This window comes from Pygoscelis adeliae, unplaced genomic scaffold, assembly GCF_000699105.1.
Source record: "Pygoscelis adeliae isolate BGI_AS28 unplaced genomic scaffold, ASM69910v1 Scaffold308, whole genome shotgun sequence".
Taxonomy (NCBI): domain Eukaryota; kingdom Metazoa; phylum Chordata; class Aves; order Sphenisciformes; family Spheniscidae; genus Pygoscelis; species Pygoscelis adeliae.
Window position 1 is genome coordinate 3,999,294 of NW_008825306.1, and position 9,259 is coordinate 4,008,552.

Consider the following 9,259-nt stretch of genomic DNA (forward strand, 5'->3'; position numbering starts at 1 on the left):
ACACATCAGGACATGTCACCCAGCTCTGGCTAGATCCCCAAGAAAAAGAATGCCAAACAATGTTCCAGATTGTGCAAAGTACCTAAAAAGGTGCTGAATCTACTGTTGGTTTAGTTAAACCTAACACCTTGTGGCTAAACATCACAGCCACATACATGACATTTCACATCCAACAACAATTTCCTTTTTGTTTCTGTAGAAGGAGGTTATATAGCAACTACACTGATAACACCATACCTACTTCAAAACCAGCATGGCTGCAGGATGACTGCAAACTTTCCTCATTTACTAGCCACGGAGTTCAGTCCTAGGGCTTGTCTTCTAGAAAATAAAGGTTATGCCTACAGCAGTGACACAGAACTGAGATGGCTAATCCTTTACAGGTATTAGAGGCAGTTTCGCCTCAACAAGACAGCATGGAAGTCTACATGGTCTGTCTTACTTGGAAAAACTCGAAGCAGTAGTAGGCCATTATTGCACTCAGCCCCCTCTGCTGCCTCTACCCCTGGGTAACTCACCTACAGCCCACAGAAGGGTCTCTCCTCCGCACTGCAGTGCCCATACTCACCGCACGGGCATCGCCTGGGGATAAGGCTGGTTAGTCAGAGAAGTCAAAAGTCACACTTGTGGTAAGATCAGGTGATTTGTCCTTTTAGGTGTAAACTCCAGGCTCTCCCACTGCCTTAAACTAACGTTACTAATGTCTATAAAACTACATAGTGCTTTATCTTCAAAAGACACTTTCATCAGCTTAAGGAAACACCTACATTTGATGATATACAAATATGTATCATCAAATACTACTATTGTCTGAAGCCAGACACTTCCATATGAATGTTACTTTTGCATATTCTTGTGGTCTCTCTCATATTCTCATTTTGCATTTATAGAAAAAAATGCTTTTGGACAGCTGCTAAAAAAACTTTGCCTAAAGTTTCATAGCCAGACCTAGTGCTAAATGGGTCATGCTGTAGTCACTATCATCTTTAATGGGAAGCTGAATCCTACAATATCACAAATCACAGAATATAAGGTTCTACCCTGAGCTCAGAAACTTGGAAAAGGTATTAAGCCTGCAGTCCCTTTAAGGGTCTAGAAGCTACACTTCTTTACTCCTGCTACGCATTGAACAACTTTCCCCAAGGAAACAAAGGACCAAATTCTACAGAGTGTTTGAGGGTTCTTTGTAATACAATTTAAGATATGTGTGTGTATTTAAATCCAGCCCTTTCACTCTTCACTTTGCTATCCCAGGATTTAGCAGTTTCTGAGGCTAGTACAAAATGTGGCTGACAGCAGCAGCAGTAATATAGCACCCTTGGAGTGTTTGAAGTGTAAAGTTCATTAGTTCTACCTTAAGGTCACTCTTTTAATCCAACAGCCAAAATCTTATTCGCACTACCACGCTGTTACCCTGGAAAAAAGAAAACTGCAAAAAAATCAAGACGTCAGCTTAGATACTTCCTACAAGTGACAAGATCAGCACTAAAAATCCAAATCACAGTCAATACCTTTTAGCAAGTTTCAAGAAAGCAGCGAAACTATTCTTGATTGTGCTGTAAACCAAATGAAATTTAATAGAACGGATAAAGGAAATGAAGGAAGGAGAAGATAAACATTTCAATACCTGATAATTGTGGTTTATAATTATTAGTTGAACTTGGCTTACAAATAGAATTTACTAGAGCGTCTGTTGAGAATTACAAGACATGCAAATAACTGAATTTTAATTTCTTCTGTGTTTGTTTACTGATTTTTGTACATACAGTTTAAATTTTAACAAACTCAATTTTGCTTTATCCTCAGTGGATATTTGTATGCTTATTAAAAAGTTATGTCAACAGAAGACTTTTAGAACACAAGGACTGTGTTTTAACAATTCAGAATCATATTTTTAAAATATGAGGTAATAGCTCTGTAACCTTCTAGCTTGATTGATCCTGCACAAACTCATACATGTTTACTTATATGCGCTGTAAGAAGTTTTTAAAATTTAATGGGACACACCTCTAAGATAAGTACATTAGCACATATAGATGAGGATGACATTCTCTTTTTTAGGAAATAATCTCAGAGACCCAAGAGTTATTGGTAACGTTAGAAATAAGCTTTTCTTCACCCCAAATACTCATGTTCTTAAGGGTGAGAATTTTCAGTCTTGTTTGTTCAGAAGAATTGGTACAGCATTTCTTTCCAGTGCAAAATTAGCACTCGCCTCAAAATGAGCTCCCAAATTAACATCCTTACCTACAAGACTCAAGAGTTATCGTTTACATCCCCCAATTTACCCTTTTGTATTTATACAGTTATACCATTCTCACACAAATGTTGTATTTCAACAAATATTAAATGGTTTTTATTTTACTCACCTGCACACTAAGATGAATCCATTTCTTCACAAGAATTCTCCCCAGTGTCATTACTTTTATTGGTGGCTGCAAACCATTTACTGTGCGATAATAAAACATGGTCTCTTTCTCAGAGATTGTGAGTTTGAACACAGTCTGCCCATCAATAGCCTTTTCTATCACACACCTTTGGAAATAACCAAGAAAAACAACATAAGGTCAGAGGCACACACATATACACATTCTTGCCAAGGTGCTATCCTGTAAAGTGATGCTAACCAGAATGCATTAAAATAAACGTTAAAAATACAGCTCTTGAGAAGATGCTCAGTGACAGTGAAAGTCACAGGATGTACTAAGTGTAAAAGAACTTTAACAAAGATATTTTCTGTCTTAATCTGTCAGATTTTTTATTTTTTTTAATTTAGTGCATGCAACCCCAGTTCACCCGGGGGTGGAAGAGGGGTCCACTTTGCCTCCTCTCTTCAGGGTTCCGTAACAGAAACCACAGTGGCTAGCCAGCACCACGCAGGTCTCTGCTGCACTTTTCGTACAAAGCTGTACAACATAGTACATCCTGTGGAGGCACTTACATTTTTCTTAGTCTAACAAAGCAAATGTAATATAACCACAAGAAGCAGTACGAATGATGTGTTCTGGAAATAAGTCTTCCATCTTTCCACCAAATCTGTCCAGGTGAGGCAGCAACACCACCAGCTTCCCCTACACTCCCCCTTTGACACAGCCTTTCTTTAACCTAAGAGAACCAGAGCAAGGCAAGAAGGCTATCCAGCCACTCGTTAGGTTTTTGTCCCCACAAAGATTTCCCATCAATATAAAATGCAACACTGACATATAAGGTACAAAGAATACCATCCATAGCAACCCACTTTGCATATCTAGCTGCTGAAATATTTTTTGTCAATCCAACCACCATGACATCGAGGGTCCTGAGAAAGCATAGGCTATATATGCTTATGAAACAGCTATGTCTTTTATTAAGGTAATCATCAGTACAACAAAAATTGTAAAGTTCTGCATTCCCATTTCAGCTGCTTGAGAAATCCAGTCCCCAATTTACTGACCCATGAAAAGCCACATATTTTAACAGTTACACCAGACTAAATTAGTGCACTAAGTCACAGGAGAGAAGCATATAAAATTTGTATGAGACCAGGATTTACTTATTTCAGAAAAAAAACCCAAACCCTTATCTACTGATAAGCGTCTTCACCTTCTACGCATTTATAAAAGAAAAGTATCAAAAAGGCTGTTCTTTCATACTGCCATTATTCACTAATTCACCTTTAAATCCAAGAGAAAATTAATTCATTTTAACCGTTACCATTTTAGCCTGCTAGAATGTTGTCAATAAAACAACTTGCAAAATGCAGACTTCTGTTTTCCAGACCTTACTAAAAACACGTTTCTTAATATAGTGTCGACTGGTCTTTTCAATATTTTGTTTGCTTGTAAACATGCTAGTTTTGCTAGATAATAAATGTGAGGGAAGGCTCAGCTAAGTAGCAAAATATTTAGGAACTGGATTTACCCAGTTCCTGGATAAACAATAATTGGATAATCCAGGTTTTTGTTTATTTTAGCTATCTAAAACAAACATCCCCACATTGTTTTTATCCCCAAAGGTGTCATGACTTTAAGAAGGGAAGCGACCTTGATGCACATCACTTTGAAAACTGGAAAGAACAAATGTGAATTGTGCCTCACTACTGAAAGAGAAAAATCAAGAGGCAAAAAACAGAAGGGGTGGGAAGAGAAAGAAAAAAAAAAAACAAACAAAAAAACACGTAGTGCTAACATAGGTGAAATAGGCATAAGCATTACTTCTGACTTTGAGCACGATTTTCCATTCCAGCCATGATTACAGAGAGAAACCACCGTTCTTTGTGAAGTTTCCAACTTCTGCTAACTTGCAGTCCCACAGAGGCAATTCCTGACTACATAATTCTCTGCGGTGGGGTTGGAGGGAGAAAAAGCAAACACCACAAATCTGCTTGGTCAGCTTTCAAAGAGAAAAATATTCTAGAGAATCTAACACGGCTGCACTGGTGATCCCCACACATTAACTGGAGCACCTGCAAATGGGAACATCTGCACGGGTTCAAAATCAGACATATGGTATCTTAAGGCAACTCCCCCCTTCAGTCTAATTCCTAATGTAAAACATCTGAATGGATATAAAGTAATAGGACATGATTTTAGCCCTTTAGATAAATAAAGTTTAAAAAATACGTCTACTGCCCACTTCACAGTCAGGCCATTCCCCCTGACCCTTTTATGTGTAAAAGGCCCCAGCTCATTTCTCTCCCACCGCCAATGTCTTCTGGTCATCTAACTTCCAGTTAGCCCAGTTCACACTAAATTGATATAAAGTGCCTGTAACGATTACTCATATATGCTAAGCTTCTACTCATATTCTTATACTATTCCATTGCGAAGGGTTATCATCATATACAATTTCCTATATTGTTCTAAGGCATACTCACAGGCTATGCACAGGCTTTCTGAAAGCATTTCTATTAACTGATGAGTACATGCAGTAAGAGAGGAAGCATGGGGAAAGAATGAAATTCAGGGACAAGAGCTCTGCTCACTTATTGCACTTACTGCCTAAAGGGAAACTAAATTTAAAGACTGGAGTACAACTGTCAGTGTTTTCTCACTATTTCCTTGCTTTTCTTCAAGATTTCCAATATGCAGTGACTTAAAAGCATACCTACAAACATCTATCCTATACATCTCAGAACAACATTAGGGCTTCAAATAAATCCGAAACATGACCTGACATTCCTCTCTCTTCGTATGAAAGTGTATTCTTTCCCAGATTCACAGAACAAAACTTGGTATATGAAACTGATGAAGGAAATTCTTGCTGTCTTTGATTATCCACATGTATTTGCTCCCCCAGAATGTCACAATCTTTAAAGGGCCTTCAGACTTTGGATCCTCGCATCAGTATCTCTCACTTCAGCCACTGTTACTTCAACAGTAACTTCTAGCAGAAAAATCCTGCTATTCTCTTACACGGGTACAGGCTTAACAGAGAAATGTCACAGTCTTTACAAGGATGCAATGGGATACTATACAGCAACACTCCTAGCTTCTTTCCTAAGCACTCTCGAGCAACCAGACCCTATAACATTCAGCATGAAGTAACACATTAGTATGGCATGTCCAAAAACCATGGATCTGCTGTACTGGATGTAAGAGCACTTCGACAGTAAACAAAATACCTTGTTAAACTTTCAATTATTCTACCGGTAAAATGAGCGGCTGGTTCTGGCTCATCTTCCTAGTGTTTTGGTGGCAGCGCAAAGACGTTGTTAGAATGAGTCCCAGTTCCGTGAAGTCCCTCTGCTGTGATAATGGGGTTTAAAAGGTCTCACAAATGACATTTAACAGGGACAACTCCCCATCAGGGACTGCAAAATGTAGGGCATCTGGTAAGTCAAACTCCTTTTGCCAACCTGAAGGACTCACTAAACCAACACAATAAAAGGAAAAACATCTTAGTTTGCTGATAAACTATTTCTCTTGTGTAGGACGCCTTCTGAGTCGAGCTTCAGTGGCTATTTGTGTGCCATTACTGTTTCACCACAACTGCAGCTCTGTATTCTTTTTATGAAGAAAGAAAAATTAACACGCTGCTTTTTGTGAACAGTGAAAAAAAGTCTGGACAGTGGCATATCATCCTGACCCCTGCAATAACTGTTCTCCAACTTCAATTTTCAGGACTGGGCTCTACCATTGTTGTTTCTACACGTTAAGTAGCAGCAATCTCACAAGACAGAAGAATGATCTATTACAAAAATTGAATAAAAACATTTAGATTTTAGAGTGATCTATAAAACCCACTGAACAGGAATATGTACATTGTGTAGTTATTAACACAGTAGCAATTGGAGGCTAATGTTTTACAACAGTCCCTGCATAATCAGACATCGGTAGAGTCTGGTTTCTGCACAGCACTTAATCATTTGAAACTAAGGACATACATTTCATTGTTTTAGGCTCCACGCAAGCAAAAGCCTATCCCATTGACAAAAGAGTTTCACGGATCTCACTCAACACATCATTGCAACAGCTTGCTTGGAAATTAGCAGGACATTTCTGCTTCAAGTTAGGCATATGCTCTGCTGGACAAGACTGATATGCCCGCGTGCATGTGGACATGAACTCATGACATAGGACAACCCCAGGAATAGACTCACTGGCATTCAAGATTCAAACATTATGTAGAAAATGCTGTCTATAAAATATAGACACTAGGCCAAAGCTCCAGAGATACCTTTACACATACCTTCAGCTGAGCTGATTTAACTTAAGCTCAAACTAAAGTCACTTTTGCTCTGCAGACCTCATTTATTTCCCCTCCGTAATCACAATTTCTATAGCTAGGTTGATTGTTTTAAAGGTAATTATCCTTGCATAAAGCAGACCATAATTTTACATATATCATTACAATTTTAGACATTTCTATTGTTTCTGATGATTTTCACACCCCTAGACAACTTACTATTTCACAGCAGCATGCAAAATAAGTATCAAAAATGCTACAACAGAGCAGATAATTATTTTCGTTCAAAGAATAAGTTATGAGTACAAGTACAAAAAAATTCATGACATACACTCTGAAGGAATGTACTATACTTTGTGTGCTTCACTTTAAAGAGTCTGCACAACCAGGGTAAGAAAGAGTAGGAGGCTCTGCATTTTGTGATAGAAGGGAACTTTTTTTGCAGGATTTGCGATGCATTTTTCAAAAAGCAAGTTTTTCATTACAGTAAGGCCCACTCAAGCTGAAAGGCCACTTATACAGCAATATTTGCTAAAACTGTGACATGTAGGCAAATGAGATGGAGCATGCTTAGCCACGTCTATTTTGTGAACACCTAGTGAAACTTCACTAGCAGTTTGAATAGTGGAATCTTGTGTTAAAGTAGCAGCATAATCTCTCATTCAGTCAACATTCCCCAGATCTTCCAGAAAAAACTATGACCACTCTTCTATAGCTCTGAAATATTCATTTTGGAAGATCTGGGGGGTTTCTGTGTTTGTTTTTAAGGAGTAAACTTGCGTTGGGGGATTCCTAAAATTTCAGATCTTTTTTTTCCATCATGAGAGCAGCAACAGCACAAACCCCTGACAATATGTTTTTTCTAGCAGCTTGTAAAATAAGGAATGTGAATTAGAAATACAAATTTAGATTTTTAAGAACAGACACGCACATTATCTGTGAATAGCTCCCACTGAAAGTAAATGGACTATCATCTGCGTCAATGCCACTGAAACTGAACCTACTTGTCTTGACATTTGCGAAGACCCCAACCTAAATACGGCTTTAAAACGTCACAGTTTCTCACTGTACCTTTTTAAAACTTTAAATAGCTTGCTAACAGTGACTGTGACTACAATGATCAATTTTTTTAAGAGCACCAGGAAAGTAAACACCTTCAATACTACTTACATTACACCTTCTTGCTCAGGTTTCAACCATACAGTTAACGTAAATGAGGCTGCAAGCCTCAGAGAACGGGGAGTAGAGAAGCAATCCTTGTGATTATGAAAAATAAAACTGGAAGCGTTGCTGAAGGACCCTGGACGCAAGTCCCTTTTGTCCTCTGTGACACAGGTACCAAGGCCTTCTGAAAGAAGCAGTTTGTAGGAAGAAGGCGACGACCTGTACGGACATTCCTGAACACAAAACCTCTTGGTGCAGGACATAATACTTTCAACAGCTACCGAGCTATGACAGAAAGTACTTCGGTCTGGCAGCCCACAAGTGGCTTGAGTTGGCACGATTGACACATTCTTGAAAGCGCCCACATTTTCAAGCTTAGGGAAATGTCCCTGAGAGCTGACCAACACAAAGGAGTCAGAAGTTAAGATTAATGTTTGAATAGCATGAAACAAGAAACGACACCTCAAGGAAAGAGCCCAGCAATTCATGTTTACAAAAAAAGCTCCTCCTGATTAAAGCATCCGTAAATAAATAATGATGTCCATGTCGGTAGCAATGTCCTCAGGTAGTACGCTTTAAGAGTTTAGGTAACGTTTCATCTTCAAAACACCCATGCAAGGACTCAGTGGCAGGGGACATCTATGTCTTCTGGCCAGCAAAACGCACGTGGGCGACAGCCGGTATCTGCAAACCACAGAAAACAGACACAGTCCGTGGGAGGAACATGCCCTTTTGCACCAACAGAGGCGATACCCCACTGGGGATTTTAAGGGTTCAAATTCTCCTTCCAAATTTCCACCAGCAGGCACACCTGCACCTCTGCTGGCTACGGCCAAGACGTCTCTCTAAGTAAGGACAACGGGAGCAGGCCGACTCGAGCCCGCACACGCTCACAGCCCAGCAGAGTTTATCCCAGATCTGTCGCGTCACGCAAGGCCGACGCTCAGCTTTACGTTTTAAGGTAACAAATACAGAATAAGGCAGCAAACCAGGGCATGCAACTTCAGCATCCGAGTGTCTTTCCTGAGGGTTTCAAGCTAGTTCGTTGAATCTCACATTTACAATCCCCCGGTGCTTACCTCAGCTTTACACCGCTACCTGGGAGCTGCTCGGCGCCCTCCCCACCGCGCTGTTTCAGGGTACGCTGAGGGACACCCCCCTGCCTCCGCTCCCGAGGCGCGCTGGGTGCCAGCGAGCGGGAAGAGTGGCCTGAGCCCCCAGCCACCTACCTATCGTTCCCTCAACTTGACGGCCCGCTTCGTGCCTTACCCCACTGCCCACCTCACGCTGCTCCTTTCAGCGCTCGGCAAAGCTGATTAAAACCACGTTCCCCATCTGTCCCGTGTGCATCTTTCTAACAGCGAACGCCTGCGCTGGGGCTCACCGGCAGGCTGGGTAGGGGCAGGCGGCGAACCGCGCGACGGCAGCC

General features: G+C 40.4%; 1 protein-coding gene across 1 annotated transcript in view; it reads right to left on the minus strand.

Moving 5' to 3' along the window:
- Positions 1-8,318, minus strand: part of USH2A (Usher syndrome 2A (autosomal recessive, mild)) — a 401,100-nt gene extending 392,782 nt beyond the window's left edge. Inside the window, exons 1-2 of the mRNA XM_009330219.1 lie at positions 7,837-8,318; positions 2,370-2,535 (exon numbers count right to left, since the gene is read on the minus strand). Coding sequence (XP_009328494.1) covers positions 2,370-2,535; positions 7,837-8,318 — 648 coding nt within the window. The remainder of the gene's footprint in view (positions 1-2,369; positions 2,536-7,836) is intronic.
- Between the last annotated feature and the right edge of the window lie 941 nt (positions 8,319-9,259).